Source organism: Chinchilla lanigera, unplaced genomic scaffold (genome assembly GCF_000276665.1).
Source record: "Chinchilla lanigera isolate Chin_1 unplaced genomic scaffold, ChiLan1.0 scaffold00012, whole genome shotgun sequence".
Taxonomy (NCBI): Eukaryota; Metazoa; Chordata; class Mammalia; order Rodentia; family Chinchillidae; genus Chinchilla; species Chinchilla lanigera.
Genome location: NW_004955413.1, coordinates 2,460,064 through 2,483,574, shown reverse-complemented (window position 1 = coordinate 2,483,574; position 23,511 = coordinate 2,460,064). Strand labels below are relative to the sequence as shown.

Sequence of the window (23,511 nt, the reverse complement as noted above, 5' to 3'; positions counted from 1 at the left end):
GCTGGCTGGTTGGAGGAGGGGTCTTGATATGTCAACTTAGAGTTAGTAAGGGGTGTTTGGGTACTGTTGTAGTGATATAGTGACCCTACATTGAATATATATATAATGAATAGGAGTTTTCTCAAATTTAGTCCCCCACTCCCTCCCCACCTTGGGCTTCCCCTACATTCTGTTGGAGGTGGGGAGGCACAGCTATCTTGGCTTCGCGCACTTGGCTTTCTCTGGCTTCTGCCTGTTAGCTCTCCCACTTCTGGTAAGTCTCCAATGCCACCTGTGCTATCTTTTGTCTTTCTTACCTGGTTTTCTCTTTTCTCTATCCTTATCCTTGAGACTATTCCCAAGGGAACTTTTCCAGTAGAATTTTAACTCCTAGTCAGGTTTAGCCAGAAAACCTAAAAAGGCCTTTATCTCGTTAGCTCCCTGCCTACATACCCGCTTCCCTACAGTAAGCAGCTTTCTCCTACCAGTTCTTTTGAGCCTGCCAAACATGCATACAACTCCTGAGAATGAACCAGCTGGGCGTGGTGGTGCACACCTGTAATCAGGATTGCTGAGAGTTTGAGGCCAGTCTGGCTACATAGCAGGACCCTGTCTCAAAGAAACAAAAAATAATAAAATGAAACTGTAAACCAAAATAAGCCTCTTCTTTAAATTGTGGGTATTGTGTGTTTTGTCCTAGGAAAGAAAAAGTGACTGAGACAGACACCATGCTGGCTCTCACCCAAACCAGGCAAATATAATCTGAGGGTTTGGTAATTTATCTGCTTTGCTGAATCAATGTGCATCCAAGAGTGGTGATAACTTACACTTTGACTTATGTTCTGCAGTTTTAATTTTGGGGACCTGATTACAAAATTAACTGTCATTTCTTCCAAGATCAAAGTACTTTAGGCAGCTAACTTAAAATTAATACGCAGTCAGAGAGGGAGCAGGTCCTTGAGGAAGTCAGTGCAAAAGATGAGATATACCAAGATCAGGGCAGAAGGTGAATCTGAAGAGACCAGGCCTCCTGACAGATGCAATAACCAGGCCCAAAAGCCTCCCTGAAGAGAAAAGCAGTGTGAAATTACACTGTAACTAGCAGCACTGGTCCAGTGAGCCCAGACAGGCGACAGCACACAGGTGGGTGACCAGGACGTCTGCACCCATACTGTCCTCCCTTTCCAGGAATGCCTTTGCTCTTCCCATGTACCCTTGCTATGTGACTTGTTTCCCTACTGGATCAGTATTAGCTACACCTATGTGTAATCCTGTAAGTGACTGTAGCTTGATCCACATTGTACCCATGCTGTGATCTTGCTGAATAAAATACTCTTGACAGAAAGCCTCAGTGACTCTGGTCATGAAACTTGGGACCCCTCCTGGAAAGCCAGGAGCTATTTCTCTTATTATCATTTCCAATAAAACTTTTAGCCTCCTTCTTTAGTTCGGATTTCATTCCTCAGTGTTGCAAAACCACAAACTCGGTCCATCTGACATCTTAACAGGCTGGGAACGATTTTCCCTATTACAAAAGAAACCAAGTGAACCCACACAAGAGGCTGGAGGTTGCCATGCCAAGACCCCAGAGCTCAGAGTCTGCAGATTACTCTCCTAGCATCCTTGGTTTGTCTGCAAATCGTGTCCTGTTTCTAGGGATCTTCCCTCCCCTTGGCTTTCCCTCAGCACTGAGTTCCCAAATCTGCACCATCAGTCTTGACTTGAGCTACAGTGCCAACCCTGAACTTTCAGACCCCTCCTGTATGATTCTCCTTAGTCACATCAGAGCTCACTTGCCTGAAACAAACATCTCTATCAAATCTGATTGCCTTTCTGAATCCTACATTCTGATGATGGCCCTACCAGAGTTTTTACTCAAAAATAGCTTTTACTTTATTTTGGACAACCACTTAGCATTTTAAAATAAAATAAAATAAAAATTTATATTATAGAGAAAACTCTCACAGAAATGACATTTATGAGTAAAAACCAAAGGCAAAAAGACAAATCAGGATTACCTCTCCAGCACCTCGCATCTTGTCTAAAATGTCCTGAGAATCCAGCTAAACTGAATCAGATAGAAAATTCGGCAGCAGGCAATGAAGGCAATTGAACCAGTGTCTTAGAAGTTTAACAGTAGCTATCACATAACATACTCAGTTTTTTTGTCTTTAGTTCAAAGTATCTGATTATGAGCGGCACAGAATCAGTGTATGTTCAGAGCACTCTGGACTTAGGAGATGTTTTGCCACATATCAACTACATGTAAATCTACCTTGTTTCTCTGTAATTAATATGAGGTGGGGATCATGTTTATCACCATGGGTTGCTCTGAACCTAACGGGTTCTTGCCATTATGTTTAGATGAGTGCATGAAAGGAGGAGGGCAGAGTCTTCTGTGTATTTGACAGGTCTAACAGGTTAGCATAGTGTAAGGTATTATTGGCAGAAGGTCAGTGATTTTTTCACAAAAAATCTTTTTTACAAAAAATGACTGAGTGAAAGTTTTATGGACTCTGGTCCTGAAACTTATTAAGCAAACTCAAAAGTGTAGAAGTTTTTATTTTTTGACCTAGCCTCTAATTCTTCCAGTCTTCCTACTAATTTAGTTTTGATTTTGTTTCCATTTTGATGTACAATTATTAGATTCAGACTGTCCCTGAGAAAGAATCCAAGTATTAAGCTTAAAGAATCTAGGAGCATTTCTTCAGTAATCACTGAAAAGTGTCACTTGTAGAAGGCAGTGGGTTATGAAAGCTTTTTTATAAATCCACCCATTCCTACTGTGTTACAGGGTATCCCAACTCTATATACAGCCACCCAAATTACTGCTGTACATATTTATGGTACAAAGTGTTGTGTGTTTGGGATTCTCCTGGTGTCACATGGCTTGGACTTGGGCTGGCTCCAGGTAAAGCTATAAAGCATGCTCAGGGGAAAAAGCGTTAGGCAAAACCCTGGGTGAGATCCTGCTGCTGCCATTGACTCTCTGACACTGCCTCTCCCTTGAAATGGAGTGAATGGCGCCATCTAATTCCCAGGGTTGCAGTGAGAAGGAGAAAAGATATGGCGAGCACCCAGCACTGAGCTTCTTCAGTCTAGGGTCCCTACTTCCCTGACACAAGTTGGCCAATGGGACAAGTCTGGCCACTAGTCAGTTTTCTTGAGCACATATTTACCTTTGCCAGTACATAAAAAATAAGGAGATTTCACATATTCACAAAAATTAAACTTTCGGCTTCCCTTTAACAATAGCAGATCTGGCTGTTGACGCTGACCAACAGCCAGCTGGAAACAATCTTCTAGTGAGAGGGTACTGGCGGCCTGCTTCCTACAGGCCCTTTCCTTAAAGGGTAATTTTGAAAGAAAGGCTGTTATTCTCAAATAGACATAAAAAAAGTCTTACCTAACTTTTTAAACAAGAAACTTGGTGACCTGTTATAATAGTTCTCAGGAGAATCCCAAGATCAGGAACTCGGAGATTAATATGCTCACGGAGGCAGACTGGCCAGCTATACTTCCGCGGGACAGTATTTACATTTCTACAGCACAAACTGCTTTGCATCCTGTAAGCGGTCTACTTTTTACAGAGCTGTAAAACAGCTCCCACAGAATCAATCCAGATACCCGGGGATGGTGGGTGTGTTTGTATTCCAGACAATGCAGCTTTCCATAGAAGCACAAACATTCCCCTACATGCCTATTCCCTAGTGTCTTAGCTACAGGCCACTTGGCCCCTGAGAAGGTTTGTTTTCCCCATCCCGATCCTATGAAGCCCCTGCCCCAACCCCATGCTGGGGATGAAACCCAGGACTTCACGCATGCTAGGCAGGTACTCCACCACTGAGTTACACCCCCATACTTTCTTTTTTTATTCAGCTTCTTCAATTACAAAATACAGAGGTTGGACTAGATGACTCAAATTCCCCTACCACTGCTTCCTTCGAATTTCTTACTACTGCTGTCAATTCTCCATCCCTACCACCTCCATAAACTATGTATCCTTATTCAGCTATTCAGATTCTTATATTCATTTGTGCTTTAGGGTTAATAGGTGATGTTTTACAAATATGATACTTTATTCTCAACATCTACTTCTCAGCTTCACTTACTATTCCAAACCTTCATCACTTTCCCAAAAGTATATCTCAAGTTTATCTGTTGCCAGGGTCCAGACATCCATCCAAGAAGACCCTTGAGCCCAATCCTTTCCCCTAAGCCCCTCTGTCCCTGGGCCCAGACCCCAGGAGAAGACAATCTGTGTTGGCAACTTGGGGACGGAACTAATGAATTCTGAGAAGTGGCAACCACGTGGTCCTCTTGACTCCAGCTGGGGGACAGAGAGTAGATTTAAGGATACCAAGCTGGGGGTTAATCATTATAGGAGACTGGGCATCCTAATTCTCACACTGAGAGTATTATAACTTAAAATTGTATTATAGAATTAAATTATTACTTGAAAAAGAAAAACAGAACAATTTGAGGTCTAGTGAAGTTTTCATCTGTTGACCAAGAATAAAACTTACATTTATTTTGAGCTACTTAGATTGCAACCTGGGAGACACAAATTCAAGTACACTGGAATGGTAGTTCAGAGGTTTTACACCATAGAGGCTGTATTTGGAGCTCTGAAGGTCAGGGGGTTGGAAATGACATCGATTGCTAGCCGGGAATTGAAGGGTGATGGTAAAAGTTCCCAAATGGTAAGAAAGGGATGCAGAGGCTTCTCCTCTCGTAGGTGGGAGAGGTCAGCAGGCCAGCGGTGTTTCAGAAACTGTTCCCTGGGAGCCTGCAGGTGGATGGGGCACTAGTCTGCCCGGCACCTGATCCAACAGTGGCCTTTCATGTCCCGTAAAGCAACACTGCTCTGTTTTCCTTCTCTAAGTACGAGATAGCATCTTGTCCATCATTTACACAACAAATGGCTGGCAACGTTCGAGGTGCTGAGGATGGAATTTTCATCATTTATAAAACAGATCCCTCCCATCTTTCAGGAATGACAGCTGTTCCATTAAGTCAGGAAACAAATGTGTGGACTCAAAGGTTAAGCCCCTGGCTCTGCACATGGATTCCATCGCAGCTGGTCATTTGCTCAGGTCATTGTCTTCATGGTGAATGACTGATATACACACACACACACACACACACACACACACACACTGGTTACCCCCAAGACACAGTTTTAAAAATCCATTTTCAATACTTTGCCTGCACCTTCAGCATCTATGCTCTTCCTTCTACTCTCAGCGCTCTTTGCATGTATTTTCATATATAAGCTTCCAGGACAGAACTTGTGTTTGCCTTTAGGATAGATTGTGAGGTGGTCTTCAGGTCTAGCAAGGCTGAAGGATATATAAAAAAGAGGGCCCTGATTTACAGCAGGGCACCTAGCTTTTCATGGAAGGAATTTACAGTAGAATCAGAAGGTAGATTTGTCAGATTACATAGGTTTAATGCATTACATAGGTTTACACACTTCTGAAGGGCTTTGTTCACATGTGGTAGGTGGGAAGTGGCAATGGTAGACATACCGTGGCACAGAATGTGGAAATGAAGAAGTGAAACACATTTCACAGGGCTTTCTAAAACCAAATGGTAGCCATCTAAACTTAGAATTTACATTTTATAGATACAAGGGACCTCTGGTATGAGTTTAAGACATGCCAGCTTTCTAAGAATGCAATCACCATGTAAATCTAGGGAGGGTTACTGATGTGGTTTCGATCCAAGAATGTCCCCCAAAGGCTACATGTGCTTACAGGTGGGGCTTTCAGGAGGTGACGGAGTCACGGCAGTGACAGCTGCCTGGCTGTTAGGTGGAATCTGGTCAGAAGAGGCAGGTCCCTGAGGTGCGACCTAGGAGCGTCAATCTCCCTCCCAGGCTCCTCCTTCTTGCTCAGCTTCCTGGCCACCGAGTGAGCAGCTTTCTTCCACCCAGGCCCTTCCACCACACCATGTTCTCCCTTGGAGCCAGCCAAACATGGACTGTAAACACAAGCCAAAACAAACCTCTCCTCCTTGAAGCTGTGGGTGTCTGGTGTTGTGTCACAGTCATGAGAAAGTGACTAAGACAATTATATTGTGTTTGTTCTGAACTTTACGAGAAGTCATTTACTAGTTCAACTGACAGTATGGACACCGATGCCATTCACAGTACTAAGAGGCCACATCACCAATGCTAGCTCAAGAGCAGTCTGCATCTGTTGCTATGGCATCAGGATGGCCCACGTAGATGGGAGCAAGTGAAACCTCACTATGCCTTCAATGTCATTGTGTCCACACAACTACACACGGGTCATCTTATTGTACACTACTTTCCTTTCATTCTGATTGCATACACAGGTGTGATTACATATATAACTACAACTTTCCTCTCAGGGTAATAAAACGTGCATAATAAAATACATGTTATAAAAGGGGGCACTGGGTGTGATAGGAAAAAAAATGTATCTTGGCTGAATTAGTTTTAAAGAAAGAAAATAGGTAGTGTTATGAGTTATGATACAATTCAAAGATATGAGAACAATGTTGCTTGGAAAGTTCAGGTTTTTTAGGGGACAGTGCTACACCTCATAGAACTACTATTTGTTTTCAAACCGTATCTTCCCTTCTGGGCATCTGCTGACCACTTACAGCCAGCAAGGGTGTTATTGAAAACAAAGAGATCTCTATTCTGAAGAAAAATGCATGAAGCCGAACTGGGCTCTATGTCCCAGTACAGATTCTCATGTTAGTGTGCACAAGAATAAACTACATGTCTAACGAACACAGAATTCCAGGGCCCTCCTTCCCTGAGGTTCCGACACTCAGCAACATGGACCCTCAGCGTGGGCCACACACAACCTTCAGCAGCTTTTCTGGACAGGACTGCTTCTCATGCTTTCATGGGCATACAGGCCTCCTGGACACCTGGCTGACTGTAGGCTCTGGTCCAGCAGACCTGGGATGGGGCCTAGGCACCCACATTTCCAACAAACTCAGAAACGCCGATGCTACAGATGCACGGGATACATTGTTGCTCGCTCCAGGACAAAGATCTTGGAGCGGATCTCACTCACCGGCCACCGAGTGAGCAGCTTTCTTCCACCCAGGCCCTTCCACCACAGAGTGAGAAAGAAAACTCACCTCCAACATTCAGATACCTTTCCCTGGATGTTACTGTAACCAGACAGGGTTTTAGGGACCTCCCCATTCTACAGATCAGGGAACTGAAATCCAGTGGAAAACACTGACCAACCTCAGTACTGAGGACGGCAATGTGTCAGCTTTACCACAGATCATGGGCGAGTTTAATCATACAGTACTGAGGGATTTGCCAACAATAAACAAACTATTTCCTACATCTTAGCTGCAAAATTATAAACCAAAAGTCCTGATTTCTAAGTACTGGCATCACTGGCAAAGAGGCTAAAGCATCTGTTTTGTAGGGGAAAAGAGTCACTCTATACCTCTGTGCCTGGAATAACCTAGACTGGCCCTAAGAGAATGGGCAGGAGGCCTCAGCTCAAATCCAAGACAGTAAGGATTTCAGAATCCATGTCTACAGACAAAGGTGTGATCAAAAAATAAGGTGAATGTCCCAATTTTAAAATATCATTACAGTGAAAGATGCATTGCCATTAATCTCACACAAAATATTGTTGCTTAGAACAGACTTCTTCCATCTTACCTCATTCTGAAGCAGTTCTGGAAGTTTTCTTTCATGTCTTTAGTTGCACTGACACGGCTGCCTCAATGTCTTGAATCAATTCAAAATTCCTTCCTGGTCATTTTAACTTTGAAAGAGTTAGAAAATTGCACGGTGCCAGATTTAGTGAATAAGGTAGATGGGGACACAATGAAATGTTTTATGAGTCTGCCTTCCTGTTGGACGGCACTCAGCAGCAGTGTTCATAGTATTTTTGATCAGAACTGCTTCAGAGAGTAGCAAAGACAATGGGATAACAAGAGCAGAGACTGTGAGGGGGGAGTTAATGTGTCTTTTACTGCCACACATGTATTAAATTTAAATATTCACTGTATAGTCTGCTCACTCTTCATGTGCACCACTGTTTAAAGTGTACCTTTAAAATGAATTTTTAGGGGCTGGGGATATAGCTCAGTGGTACAGTGCCTGCCTGGCAAACACGAGGCCCTAAGTTTGATTCTCAGTATGAAAAAAAATAAACAAAATAAATTTTAAAAAACATCTAAAGTGTGAATAAATTTCGATTAGTTATGGGACATTGTACCTTTTCCCATTTAAAATGGGAAAAAAATATTACCTGGGATCATCACAATATTCTGACTTGGGCGAGGGGGTTGGTCTTCTAGAACATATGCTAGAAGTAGCTTGACTCAATACACAGAAATTCAAACACTTCAATGTTTCAGAGAATAAATGATGTGTCATTATTAAATATATATATGTATATATTTAAAGAAATTTATGTTCAAGTTCTAAATGGCTGGGATTTTTTATTTTACAAATCGAGAAAGAGAACGCTGCTATCTAAACACAGATGTTTTAATAGAGGGGTCTTAGCACTCGGTACAGGACCCTCTAAAGAACACAGGCTCTTGAGAGCCAGGTGACTTGAGTGACACCAAAACCAAGGGCTGCTCAAGGCCACTAAAAGTTGACCGTCTTGGCGGGCTTCACAGTCTCAATTTCAGCTGACAGCCAGCGGTAAGTGCGATGGCGCCGCAGCACTTCGATGGCCTTGAGCTCCAGCGGCGTCGGCTGAACATCAAGATCTTCTAGGCCGGGCAGGTGAGGCAGTATCTTATCTGTGATGTGAATCTTCGAATAAACAAAGGACCACAAAGGATGCTGAAAACTGGCCAAGAACACGGAGCGCTACTCTAGCAAACCTTCAAATACTCCAGCTGCATGAGTCCAATGCCGAGGCCAAGTGCTCTCAAGGAACACGTGGAGATTTTTTCCCCCCGGTGATTCTAGGGATTAAACCCAAGGCTTTAACACTGAGCTATAGTCTCAGCTTATTTTTTGAGACAGGACCTCACTAAGTTCCTAAATTGCTCAAAGAACTTGTGATCTTCTTGCCTCAGCCTCCCAGACAGCTGGGACTATAGACATGCACCGTACTGCTCAGAGTCTGTGGTACTTTGAGTATTAGAACTCAATAAAGGTAGAACACAGAAAAACAAAACAAATCACCAAAATGAAGATCAGCAAGGATCAGCCCCAGGTCCCAGCACTGCCCACAGGCCCCGGACATGAGGAATGGGTCCCCCAGGGCACACTCAGGGTACTGCATCTACACCGGGAGGTGGGCTCAGCGCAGCACAGCGGCCGGGTGGGCATAGCAGGTGGGCTCAGGCGGGAAATGGGGTAAAGAAAGAGAGAGCCCAGCCTGCGCCCTCTTGTGCCAGGCCTCTGCTTCAGTTTTTAACTTCTGAATTACGGAGACAGTGTAGCACTTGCTCCTTGCCCATGAAAAGGTAACCCAATAACCTTTCTGCTCCGACTGTCTCAATTTAGGTTACTAAACGCTCACTATCAAGTGGGAAACCTACCCCACTAGGTTTAGGCAGGAATGACCTGTGAGATTCCAGATCAGCCAAAAGCACCAAAACAGAACTAGTCTGTGCATACAGCAGCAGCACCAATCCTTCTCCCTACCCACCCAAAAGCCCGGAGGTTCTTTTACTGAGTGCTGTAAAGCAGTCTCCAAACCAAACCCCAAGCCCCTCTACCCACTGAGCCAACACTTTGTCAGTGATCAATGCAAGGGGCACATCAGCGTAAGAAAAGTGTCAGACAAACCCATGTTTCATGAACATGCAAGGGACACATGGGAATGGTGCAGAGGGAAATGACAGCTGCCTGTTCCCTAATGACTGCTTCCTCAGTGGCTCTGCACTTTAGCTTCCATGTAACATTCAGGGACAGCTTGGTGCTTCCTGTCCTGGCCTCCCAGGTACAGATGGCGCAGTGTGGTTATTTTATTAGCATCCTCCCTAGAAGCACCTGTACATGCAGGGGGCAAATGATCATTGAGTTGGATGAGCATAAGACAGTGGGAAGGAAGGAACCAGGGTGCTGGAGTTCAGTTCACTGCAGGCGTTGAGTGTAGCAGCAAGAGAAGGGGTTAGAGAGGAAGATGCCTGAATTGGAGTGCAGAGAGGAGAGATGGTGTGTATTCTGCTTCCTATAATCTGAAAACTTCCAGTATAATCATAAACATTTTCACAATATAATCAGGGAGGAGTGGTAAGATCTGGCCTCTGCTTTGAGAGTTGCTGATGATTTAACTCTATGCTGTCCAATACAGAAGCCACATTTGGTGATTTATATTTAATTTCAAATTAATTTAAATAAAATGCAAGCTTTACATCTGTAGGCATACCAGCCACATATTCTGATGTGCTCCAGTCACAGGTTGCCGGTGCCTATACCTGAGTATAGACATGGTGCATTTCCACCTCTGCAGAGAGCTGTTGGACAGTGCTGGTTTGGATCTAGACTAAACAACAAAAATATCAAGGGGAATTCCTAGATTTTTAGCATGAGCAGTGGAGAACAGGACTAGGATGAGGAAGCTTAAGAGATGAGCAGGTCTAGTCAGGTGTGGTGGTGCATGCCTGTAATCCCAGCACTCTGGAGGCTGAGGCAGGAGGACTGCTGTGAGTTTGAGGCCAGCCTGGGCTACAAAGTGAGTTCAAGACCAGCCTGAACTGCATAGTGGGACCCTGTCTCAAAAAGACAAAAAAAAAAAAAAAAAAATAGAAGAGCAGGTCTGCAGTTCTATTGCTGCTCATGTTATGTCTCAGAAAACCATAACCTATATAACTTGTTAGATATAGTCCTCAAAAAGTCAGGGAGGAGACTCAGGGCTACAGAGAAAAGTGCACTCATTACCTCCACAGTCCATAGCTGCAGCCCAGGACAAGGTGAACATCATTTAGAAAATGGTATGGACAGAAAGGAAAGGCTGAGGACAGATCCTTGGAATCCCCCATCATACAGAAAGCAGGAAGGAGAGGATGAGGCAGAGAGAGAGCCTTAACAGCATTGCCTTACAAATGAGAGGAGAGAAAACAAAAGCATATGGATTCTTCTACCCAAATCGGGCAGAAGACAGGGTAGCAAAAGTATGGGAAGAGTCTCTGCTAACCAGTGCCACACATAGATGGAGGGAAAGGAGGTCAGAGAACTGACTTCTGGATCTGCCCACATGGAAATCATGGGAGACCTTGGAAAAACCAGTTTTAGAGTACAGAAGAGAAGTGACTGAAGTGAGTTAAAGAAAGAATGGGGTAAGAAGTTGTCAACAACAAGTACAGACACCTCTTGTGAGCTTAGGGTGTAAAGGGACACATACAAGCATGAAAGTGGCTAGAGGGACATGGGAGCACAGTGGCTGGCCTCTAACTGGGTGGGAAGGACTACTGGGCACGTGCGTCTGCTCATTGGCATGATCCATCAGAGAAGCAGAAGCAATCCCACTGGAGAGAAGGCAAGGGAGCAGGTGAGAACAGAGGAGTTCCAGTGTGCTCCTCACAGCCACACTCACCTGCTCTACTTTATCCCTCGTTGTCCAGGGCTCAAATGGGCTCATCTCGAAGAGCCTTGCCACCCATCTGGAGAAAGGAACAACATGGCACATGTGATATGCATCGCTATGCCAAGTACTCAGCCAGCCTCTACCACCCCCAGGAAGGGGGGCTGCTGGAGGGGCATTTCACTGATTTGGTTTTTTGTTTTTTGAGACAGGGTCTCACTATACAGCTCAGGCTGGCTTTGAACTCACTATGTAGGCCAGGCTGGCCTTGAACTCATGGCGCGCCTCCTGACTCAGCCTCCCAAGTGCTAGGATTATAGGTGTGCACCACACCTTACTGCATGTTTTTTAAAAGAAGATAAAAGGACACCCTGGCTCCCTATCTGTGAGGCCACCATGGCTTCTGAATCCCTGCTTCCTTTTGAGACAACCCAGCCTGTGAGTAGAACTGAGGACTCATCCTATTCTCCAAAGAGATAACTGACTTAAAACTAAACCCTAAGAACAAACAACAATCAAAAAACTAAACACTAAAATGAAATATTACCAATAACAAAGCAAACCCAAAACAATTTAACACTCAACCAAGTCTGTGAAATCTAACCTAATCTAAGCCTGAGACATTCAAATATGCTGTTACGTAGGCTGCAGGGCAAGCCGAGTAGTATGCAGAATATAAAGCATGATCCTGAAAAGCAGCAGGCCCTGGAAACAAAACCCCAACATCAAGAGAAGCTTAAGGTCCATGATTCTAGTCAGAAGAAGAATGTAAAGCCCAGATGGAGGCTCACAAGCTCCATCACTACCTTTGTGGTGTCAGTGACAGCAGCAGGTTTTCCTTCACCCGCGGGAATTCCTGTCACGAGCAGCTTCAGGGTGGTGAGTTTTCAACCAGCAGCTGAGGAGTGCAGAGCCCACAGAGCCCAAGACCAGGGCTGGAAGTCTGAGCTCTGAGCACCACATCAGCACAGCCAGATGAGCTCAGCCTTCAACCCATTTACCTTGAGTGCCTCTAACCACAAGAACTCAGCAAACGTAAAGATCCACAGTTTTATAAAAGCTCACAAATCGCTTCCATAGAAGAAATAAATAAAAAAAAAGTCTAAGACTGGTCAGAATTTTTCTAGTAACATAAAATTTCCAATTCCAGTCAACCTGTCCCAAAGGCCAAAAAAGTTGATTTATTGGGCTAACATAACCCTTAATAAAACAACACTGAAAAATAAAAAAATCAAAGAGCACTTACCCTTCATACATCTCCACTCTCCATGCTCCGTTTCCACCTAGCAAATCACCTCTGGTCTACTCCAGTGCCCTTAGTGGGCCATGCTGCATGCATATGCCAACCCCGACTTTAACTCTTGATTTTATGCACAACCATGAAAGTGGCTGACTGCAATCCGGTCTACAGCTGCTCTACTACCTTAAAGCTCCCACTCAAACCATGTTTTTCATCCTTGGTGGCTACCTTTGGGCCCTTTATCTTACTTGATTTTTCTGCAGCATTGCAGTCCATAAACATTAACAAAGCTCTGACTCTATGCTAGGCATGGTTCTAGGTGCTAGAGATGTACACATGAACAGAACTGCAAGGTTCCCCTTCTATAAATACCCATCCTCCTTCAAACCTCCCTTTCCTTTAGTATCTAGGTTTCCAAAGGCTCTCCACTGGCCACCTAAGTCTTTACCCTCCTTAATAAATTTCTCTAACTCTGCTGGAGTAAGTGGAGGCCTTCTTCAGGCTTCTATGGCCTCTGTTTTCACTCCCTTACACTTTGAACAAATAAGCAAAAAAGCCTGGAAAGGAGAATATTTCCAGTAACTACCATCACACTGCACTCTGACTGTGCATGTGTGCTTTGTTTCATTGGTGCTGAAGACTGAACTCAGGACCCCATGCATACTCAGCACATGCTCTACCACTGAACTATACCCCCAGCTCCACTGACTGTTTTTCTAATACCCCTACAGACCACACAGTTTTCTGAGGGTTTACTATAGCAACCTGGGTACCTAGTGGACTGCCTAAGATATAGTAGGCATTCAATAAATATCTGTTAAATGAATAAATATGGAGTACATTGTCTTATTGGCTAAAAATCATTCCAGTACAATGGACGTGAAAATCTCCCTATTCAGACCACCAGGGTGTGACAAGTTAGGACCAAGATTTTTAAAGCCATTTACAAAGGGAAGAAGTGAACCAAGAAAGCAGGGAAGGAAAAGAAGGCAACAACAAGGCCAAGTCTGAGTCAGCCTTGCTCCTTTCCCCACTATATGAGCAAACTGGTTTAATAAAAAAGGCACCTTTCCCCAGATGTGGACAAGTGGCATGGAGCAGGGCAGTCTGATTGTTCCATTATACAACGTGCCAAGCCAGACACTTTTCCACTGTTTTAGTTGCTGTTTATTCTTTACAGTGCTGGAGACGGAACCCAAGGCCTTGGCCATGCTAGGCGAGCACTCCACCACTGAACCCATCCCCAACCCAACCCTGTGGGTTTTAACTGGAGAACAGGAAGACACTCCCAACAAAGACTTCATCTCACCCACACTAATCCACATCTCCCTTTAGACACCTGTGCTGCTTCTCTTGGCTCACATCAGCAGAGAAGTACCTCTTCTTCAAGGTCTGCAGACTGCTCTACATTGTAAGGGACATGCTCCCCATGACCTAGGGAGGGCAGCAGGAATGTGTGTATCGGGTTAGCTGTTTTTCAGAGAGTGCGCAAAAGGAGCACTTTACTTACCGATAGGCAAAATGGGGTATGGGGTATGGGAGAAAGGGTCTATAAGCTACAGCAAAGATGTACTGCACAAGGTCAAAGAGGAGGTACCGATTAGGCCTAGAAAAAAAAAGACATGTAGTTCTTCAAATTACAGCAGTTGCTAACAAAGTTTTTAATTTAACAAAATTACATTTTTCTTATGAAAAAGAAAAAATATGTGTATTGCAGCAAATACAGGTCAGCACAAAGAAGCATCACCGTAACCTGTCTGCCAAAGATGAAGTTCATATATTTGATATATATCGTTTTCATTCCCTCACATACATCCATTTTTCTTCTATGATACAATACAACCTATGCTGTCATTTTCTAAATATTACATTATAATCATCTTTTTATGTCACTAAATATCCTACTGTGCATTTAACGACTGTATATTTGCACTGCACATAAGCATTTTTATCAATTCCCAGCTTTGAAAAATTTAAGCTAATTAAAATCTTCCTTTGTAAAACACTACTTCAATGAACATTCCTGCAGTGAATATTTGTATCTATATCCACAATTATGTATTTAGAAATACATAGAAATATCTCTAGAAATGAGACTAGATTAAAGTATATTCTGAAAATTTAAAGCTTTTGTTGAATATTTCTCAACTGCCTTATAAAATGGTTATACCAATTTACATAAAATGCTAATAAGAATGACCCTAATCAAAAATAAGTTTAATCATAACAATCTGCCCACCTGCTAGGAAAGAAGAGTGCCTCTATTTTAATTAGCATTTCTTTAATATGTAAGATTAATTTTTTCTTCACATATTTTTGGTTATTTACACATTTCTCTTTCTTCCTACAGATCTTGTCCCTAAGGATGACTCATACAACTTCTTTATATTGTCTTTAATTTTTTTAAGATGCTGGCTTATTTATTTATTTTTGTATGTTTGTTTGGGGTTTTTTTTTGTCTTTTTGAGACAGCGTCTCACTATGCAGTTCAGGCTGGCCTTGGGCTCACTTCATAGCCCAGGTTGGTCTCAAACTCACAACAATCCTCCTGCCTCAGCCTCCTACGTGCTGGGATTACAGGTATGTGGCACCAAACCAGCAATTATATTTTTGTGATATAGTTGGGAACATCTTTTATGATGTGTATTTTATCTTTTAGCATCATCTCTGGTGTTTCGTATAATATAAAAGGTTAAACATTTTATTTTATCATAACTAATGATTTCTTTTCCATCATGGTTTGATTTCATATTTAGAAAATCCCTCTACAGTGGCATAAATTTCCATATATTTTGTCTAAGATTTTTTTTAAAACTGTAAATCCCTTCTGTGACATATCTTTCTGTATAACATATGGTAAAGCAGTCACTGAATCCTTCCCAACAGTTAGCCAACTGCTTCAATATTACTTACAGAATCACTTACTGAATAGACCCCTCCCCTTGTATTAAAAATATCACCCTTATCACAGTATTTTCTTATGTATATTTGATTCCATGGATCTGAATTGTCTTTACCAGTCAAACCTAACTTTAATAATTACCATCACTTATAATACATTTTAATATCTTCTCACCAATTTTCTTCTCTTTTGCCTCAGAAAATGTAAGATTATTGAGAGCTGAATGAAGATAATTCAGTGAGAACCTAACGTTGTGACGTATTTTACCAAAAAGAACAGAATCCATAAAATGTCAGCATCAGCTAGGGGAAATATCATACAAAGTCCTTAAGTAGCTTCCTTGAAATCCCAGAAAGATCTGCAAGTATCACTGCAGGACACAGACAACATGCTAGTCCAAGAACAACTTCTAATTTTACAATACAGGCAAAACTTGTATCACAAGTAAATGAACTATAGGTAATTTATTTCCTCTTCAGATTCTGATATGGTAAAAATGTACAAATCTGTTAAGAAACTTTTTAGCAATCATTGGTCAAACTATGATTCTTTCATTAAAGTCAAACTCTAGGTACTTACCCAACACAAGTGAAGGTTTTTCCTTTGGCATCTGGATCTTTAACTGCATTAATAATTCCTTTAGCCACATCAACAACCTACAGAAATTAAACTTATGTTTAAATAACTGTTGAAGAAGGGAAAGGAAAAGGGAAATGGAGAGAGAAGAAGGGAAAGAGGGACCGGGGGAGAGCAACAAAGGGAAAAAGGAAAGCAGGCAACCCTAAATACAACAAAAATGTGACAAAATTGAAATAATGGCATCATCTATTTTCAGAAAGCTTCTTTAAAACCAACCTTCTCATGAGCTCAAATACCCCCTCGTTCAATGCTCACCTAAGGGTTTTCTCCGGTCAGAAGGATTTATCTTCAGATGGCTCCGGGCCTTTCTGACTCTTTGGCCCTTCTGTCACCAATCTCTTCTTGTACCACTCCTTCCAACACAAACTACCAAGTGGAACCACAGCAGACTGAACTGCTATATTCTAGTACACTTTCAGATATAACAATTTTATATAGTTTTAGACCCATGGTTCTCAATCAGGGATGATTTTTGGCCCCTAAGGGATGTCTGAGTGTCTGTCACAACTGGAGGGCGGGGGTAGGTATTCTGGCATCTAACAGCTGAAGGACAGAAATGCTGTTAATCATCCTGCAACAGACACCACAAGACAGAATTACTTGGCCCCCAGTGTCAACAGTTCTGCCAGTGAGGAAACCCTGGCTCAGCCTAAAAAGGAATCCAATATGCTCCTTCACCTCTGACCCCTGTATGTACTGTTCCCTCTGCACAAAATAAAAACCTTTCCCAGCTTCCTCCATATGACTTACTGTTAGACACATTTCTTCTGAGAGGCCCAAGCCTGCATTAGTGCCCTCTGGTGTAATTAAATAAACCTGTCTGCCTATGACAGCCCCTATCACACTGCATGGCAACTGTCTTACCTACCTGCCTGTGCTGGAAAACACTATGCAGACAGCAACTGGGTCGATCTAGTTATTATCCCCACATAGTGTGCTTAGTATAGTAAAGGTTCAGTAAAGCTTTCTTAAATGAATAAGCCATTGAAGAAATATGCTGAGAAGACTTATACCTCTCATCTAAACTGAGAAGCAACAAGTTGAAATACACTGACAAAGAAGAAAATGATGAAGCAGCAAGACTGAAGTGGTAGAACAAAATGATCACCCAAACCCAAATTCTCCAGGTACTTACATACACCGGTTGCTTTACTGTCTTCATGCCCAAGGAAACAAGAGGCACACCAATAAACCAACGAGTACCTGGCAGAAAAAATGAGAACAATGCTCAGAAGGCCTAACCTGCTGCAAGACTCACCAAGCTGTAGGTTAACATAGCTGTTATTCAAAACAAAAATAAGTGTAGCTGAACTAAGGAAGCTAATGATCCTAACAAAAAGCAATCATTTGTTTTTAGGTGGTAAACATGGAAAGTAAAAAGGTCAAACATTTACAGACAAAAACAAGAGGGTAAAGAGGTGATATGGCTTGGCAATAGCCTTCCATAATGCTAACTGCATAATCATTCCCAGGATGGGACTCTAACTGCACCCTATTCTAGGAGGAACACAAAAATGGACAGATGAGTGACATCGTTTACACAACCCAGGGCAAGAATTCTGGTTAAAAATGGGAATTTAAGTTGGGTGTGGTAATCCCAGCACTTGGGAGGCTGAGACAGGAGGACTGTTCCAAGTTGGAGGCCAGCCTGGGCTACAAAGTGAGTTCAAGGCCAGCCTGAACTGTACAGTGAGACCCTGTCTCAAAGAGACCAAAAAAAGGCGGGGAGAGAGGGACTGCTATATGATGAACAGAGTATCAAAAATCTGTGGAAAACAAAAATATTATTTAATACATGGTACTGTGAATGTACATTTAATACATGGTTGACTATTTGAAAAATTGAAAAGGTAATGACTTACTTTTCACCATAAAGTAAAACATATCCCAAATAAATTAAATGTAAAAGAAAAATTTAAAGCATCTAAGAGTAGAAACTATTTACAATAGCATCAAAAAATACTAGAAATAATCAAGGTTGTGAAAAAAATGCACTAAAAATGACAAAATATTACTGAAAGAAATTAAAGAAGACACAAATAAACAGAGGCATCCAAGCTCATGGCCTGGAGGACTTGTTGTTACAAGGCTCCTGTGGTTTAAATATGTCTCTTCCAAAATTCAGGCATTGGTCACACAGCAGTATAACAAGGCGGGGCTTTTAAGAGGTGATTAAACCACATGGGCACCTCTTTCATAAACAGGATTAAGGCCCTTATCATACTGGCTTCACAGTGTCCACCCAGCTTTCTCTTCTGCTCTTTTGCCGCAACAGGATACAGCCTTGCCCCTTTACCATCCCATCCTCTGCCATGTTTTAACACAGCAAGAAGGCCCTCATCAGAGGTTGATGCCTTCATCTCAGATTTATAGACTTCCAAACTGTGACAAAGAAGTTTCTTTTCTTTATAAACTTTGAAGTCTCAGGTACTTTGTTATAGCAGCACAAAACAGACTAGGACAGAGATCAATACTATCCAAATCAATCTTCTGATATAGTGCGATCTTCATGATAAACCCAGTGATGCTTTTTGTAGGAAAAAAAAATCCATCCTGAAATTTATATGGAATTCTCAAGGAACCCTGAATAGTCAAACAGTTGTTAAAAAAAAAAAAAGAACAAAGCCGGAATCTTATATTTCCCAATGTTGATGTTTACTACAAAGCCAATCAAAACAGTAGACAACAACAAACACAGACATACGTAGGCCATTAAATAAAATACAAAAAAAAACCCTTGCATAAACAGTCAAATGATTTTTCATAAGGGTGCCAAGACCATTCAATGGTAAAAGAACAGTCTTTAGCAAATGGCATTGGGAAAATTTGACATCCACATGTAGAAAAATGAAGATGGACTCTACCTTATACCATATACCAAAAAAAAACTTTAAAAGTATCAAAATCTAAATCAAAAAGCTAATGCTATAAAATTCTCAGAAGAAAACGTAGAGGAAAATTGTCATGCATTGGACTTGGCAGAGATTTCTTGGACACGATACCAAATGCACAAGTAACCAAAGTAAAAATAGATAAACTGAATTATATCAAAATAAAAAAATTCTGTGCCTCAAAGGACAAAGTTAACAGAGCAAAGAGGCAACCCACAGAGTAAGGAACATTTGGAAGTCATATATTTGGTAAGTGTTTCATATTCAGAATATAAAAAGAACTATAACTCAACAGCAAAAACAAAAAAAAAGAATTAAATTTTAAAATAGGGACTTCTTCAAATAAGATATACAAATGGTAAAAATGGTTTATCATTACTTAGTCATCACTAATCAGGGATAAGAAACGAGGGAAAAAGTAGTAACAACAAAAACAAGCAAAAAAAAAATCCACCCAATACACAAAACAACCCCACACAGTTAAAAGAACACAAACTTGAAACATCCTCACTGTGCTATGTATACTGGAGTTTGAATTCAGCCAGTGAGCTCTTTCCCCACATCACAGGTGGTGAAGCTTTGACCCGCAGGGAGATTTAGATGGATTTTTGGGTCTGGATCTACCCTGCCCCTCTGTCCTTCTTAGAGCATCGTTGTGGCTCCAGAGTATTTCTCCTCCTCACCCTCTCAGCCCACAGCCTGCTCCTCCAAATCTTTGAGCTAGTGTACCCTGTGATTTGTTCAGTTGCCTGCTTGTGTGTGAGGAGGCTTTGGGGTCTGGATGGACCATTGATCCTGATTCCCTGTTGCAAGCCACATTCTGTTCAATTGTGGTAAAGGGAACAATTCAACAGGATAAGATAATAACTGTAAAAATATACACACCAAATACTGGCATAGCCAACTTCATAAAAAAATACCACTGGCCATAAAAGATCAGATAAATACCCACACAATCATAGTACCTCACTATCACAAAGAGATCAACTAGTCAAAAAAACAAGAAAGTAAATGCCAGAGTTGAATTGCATCTTCAAACAAATGGACTTAGATATCTGCAGAGTGTTCAAACAAATAAGAAAAATACACATTTTTCTCAGCAACCCAAAACAGAGCACATACTAGGCCTTAAGGCAAGTTTAAATAAACACAAAAAAACTGGAATAAACTCATACATGTTATCAAATCATATCACAATGAAAATAAAAATGGATAGCAAAAGAAACTACGGAAGTTAAAGAAACACATGGAGATTAAATAATGCACTCTTGAATAATCAATCAGTCATAGCAGAAATCAAGAAATTAAAACATCTTAAAAAAAAAGACTGTACAACATTCCTGAACAATGAAAGCACTTCTAACAGGAAAGTTCATAGCCATGAATGCCCATATAAGAAAAACAGAGCAATCCCACATAATAGAACAAGGTACCTCAAGGTCTTTGAAAAGAACAATTTAAAAAATCTAAAACTGGTATAAGAAGAATCCATATCAATGCAATTAGAAATGAAACCATAAAGAATGCTGCCTAAATACAAAGGATAGACTATCTATTTGGAAAATAGATATATTCTAATAAATTAGAGAATCTAGAAGAGATGGCTAGATTTCTAGACACAAAACTGACCTAAGTGGATATAAATACCCTGAGCAGTCCAAGTTAATTGAAGCAATAATTAAAAAACCCACTAAGAAAAACCCAGGACTCAGTGGATTCACCACTGAATTTTATAAGAAAGTCAGGGAAGAATTAACCCCTGCACTCCTCAAACTCTTCCAAAATACTAAAAGGGAAGGAACATGGCCAAATTCGGCCCTTAGAGCTTGCATCACCCTGATACCAAAACTGGAGTAGGACCTAACAAAAACAGAAAATTACAGACCAATTTATTTAATGAACATAAGTGCAAAACTCCTCAACAAGAGATTGTACTTGCAAATAGCATACAATAAATCACTAAAAAGATGATAAATCAGGACCAAATTGGTATCATCCCTGGGATGCCAGGATGATTCAACATGTGTAAATTAAGAAGTAAGGATAAAAAGAAGTAAAGAGACTTCAGGGAAGATGACAGAGTGGTAAGCAGCAGAGAAAGAGCCTCTCTAAGATGCACAGTCCAGACATTGAAATATAGCAATGCAAGGAAGACAAGAAGGAGGGAAGTGGGGCTCTTGGACCCAGAAAGGATCTGAAGCAGTAATTGAAGCCCATGAGGAAGGTGAAGAAAGAAGCTTCAATACAGAAGGAGGTACCCTGTGAAGCCTTCTCCCTGAGTCGGGACTCAATGCATGGAAGGAGCAATTCAAACCTACTGACACAGAGTGACTGCTGGCGACCCCAGAGGCCTCTACAGAATGAGGAAGCAGAGGAAAGAAATACCGGATGTGCAGGACTGCAATGGCTAGTAGTGAGTGCTGCGGGATACATCCCACAGGAGAGGGTGACTGGCCTGGCCGGGATCCATCGTGAAGAGGGGCCAACTGAGCTCAGAACTCAGAACAACTGCTGGGTCCACCTACCGGCTCCCAGCTGAGTTCAAGCTCACAGAAGGTATACTGACGGCTGAAGGTTGAACAAGTCTGGTCCCAGCCTCATGGCCAGAAATCAGCCTAAACTTCAGTGAAAATAAAAGTGCAGGCCTGCTGACATTATCCACTACCCCACCATGAAGTTACTGCTGCCTTGCTGGGATAAATCAACAGAGATCTGTATTGTCTCCACATGTTGTCCACCAGTGACATCAGAGACAAACCTTGAAGTAGATACTTTTTTTCTCTCTCTTTTCTTGTTTTGTTTTTCCTTCATTGTTTGACCTTGTTTTTCAATTAAAAAAATGCAATATAACAACCACTATTAATTTCCTATCATCTTGTTTTGAAATTCTGTATCGTTTTTATTGCTTTTCTTATTTTTTATTCTCTTTAAAAAAGTAAAAAAAATAAAAAATATGTGTGAACATGGTTTCTAGGTTTTTTGTCATTGTTCCAGTCCTTCTATTTCTTCCTTCTCTCTTTCCCTCCTGTCTTGTACACCAGTTACCCAAAGTTTGCATGGTTCTGCTTTGTCCTCCAGCCTAAGCTACTCCCCTTTTATTTCTGCTTTTTTTCCCCCTAATCCCTTTAAATTTTCTACCAAGGATAAAATTGGCATACTGAAGGCTTATTTACTGCATAAAGTTTTCTGGTTTATTTTAGATTTTGTCCTCGTTTGGGGTTTTGCAAGGGAAAACAATATAATAAAGGACACATATTTTATAAGATTATTTATAATAGTCACCCAAAGAATCATATATGAAGATAGTGCAGGAAATCCATCCACACACTAAAAGCCAAATAATCCAGCTGAGGGCTTGGACCCTACAGCAATGTCTTGCATGAGTCCAGCTGAAGACCTAGAGCCCATAACAATGCCTCCCACCAAGCCAGCCAGAGGAGGCCTAGAGCCCATGACAATGTCTCATGAAGATCTGTTTCATGAATCTGCGGTGGGAAGACCCAAAGGTTAGTAGTGTAAGCTAGAAAATCTGTGCCAGCAGGATGAAGGATCTGTGCTAGTAGGCTAAGGGATCTACACTGGAGCCAGGAAGCAATGCTCAAAGTAAAAACCAGAGCTTCCCTGAAAAGTACCACAGCCATCCTCAGCAATAGGGAGGTCTTGAGCTCCTCTGATGATGAGGAAAGCTGAGTTCCGTCAGGAAAGCCAGTGCAACAACCTTGTCTAGGAGACTGAGCAGTGTACCACCTTCCCCTCGGAAGCCAGGAAGTGATGCTCAAAGTGAAGACCAGAGCTCCCCTAAAGTGAACCAAAGCCATTTTCAGTGACAACAAGGTCCCGAGCTCCTTGGATAATGAGAACAGCTGAGTTCATCCGGAAAGCCAGCATGACAAGATCCTCCAAGAGAACCAACAGCTCCCTGCAGCTTCTAACAGCATCCAACAGTTTCTCTCAGTTCTCAACAGCCTCTAAACTTCTTCCTCTCCAGTTCTGCCACTTATGCTACTGGCAAAAATCCTCAAGTGGGTCCTGCACACCCAGCACCATGCTAGTTCAGTTCAGCTGAGTGTTACAAGTTGATTACCAGTTGTCAATCCACCACAGATTTTTTATATATTCACAAATCTAGTTCATACAATTAAAAGTTGCAAATTAATGGTTACCTCAGTCATTTCCTAGGCTGTGTTGCTGACTGTACCACTTTAGCCAAAGTGACACAATTGTTCTAACCAGGTGTTCTTCCTGGTATACCAAGACTGACATTGCCTAAGGGTCATAGAAAGAATCAAGGGTTAGGTCACAAAGGCAGCAACTTCTCATCCTAACAAATGGAAGAGGTAGGATTTTGCAACA

General features: G+C 41.8%; 1 protein-coding gene across 1 annotated transcript in view; it reads right to left on the bottom strand.

Moving 5' to 3' along the window:
* Nucleotides 1–8,416: 8,416 nt before the first annotated feature.
* The window catches only part of Ndufa9 (NADH dehydrogenase (ubiquinone) 1 alpha subcomplex, 9, 39kDa), a 39,442-nt gene continuing 24,347 nt past the window's right edge, over nucleotides 8,417–23,511 (bottom strand). The window contains exons 7-11 of the mRNA XM_005378740.1: nucleotides 17,403–17,470; nucleotides 16,208–16,284; nucleotides 14,237–14,332; nucleotides 11,499–11,565; nucleotides 8,417–8,761 (exon numbers count right to left, since the gene is read on the bottom strand). Coding sequence (XP_005378797.1) covers nucleotides 8,591–8,761; nucleotides 11,499–11,565; nucleotides 14,237–14,332; nucleotides 16,208–16,284; nucleotides 17,403–17,470 — 479 coding nt within the window. The 3' untranslated portion in view covers nucleotides 8,417–8,590. The remainder of the gene's footprint in view (nucleotides 8,762–11,498; nucleotides 11,566–14,236; nucleotides 14,333–16,207; nucleotides 16,285–17,402; nucleotides 17,471–23,511) is intronic.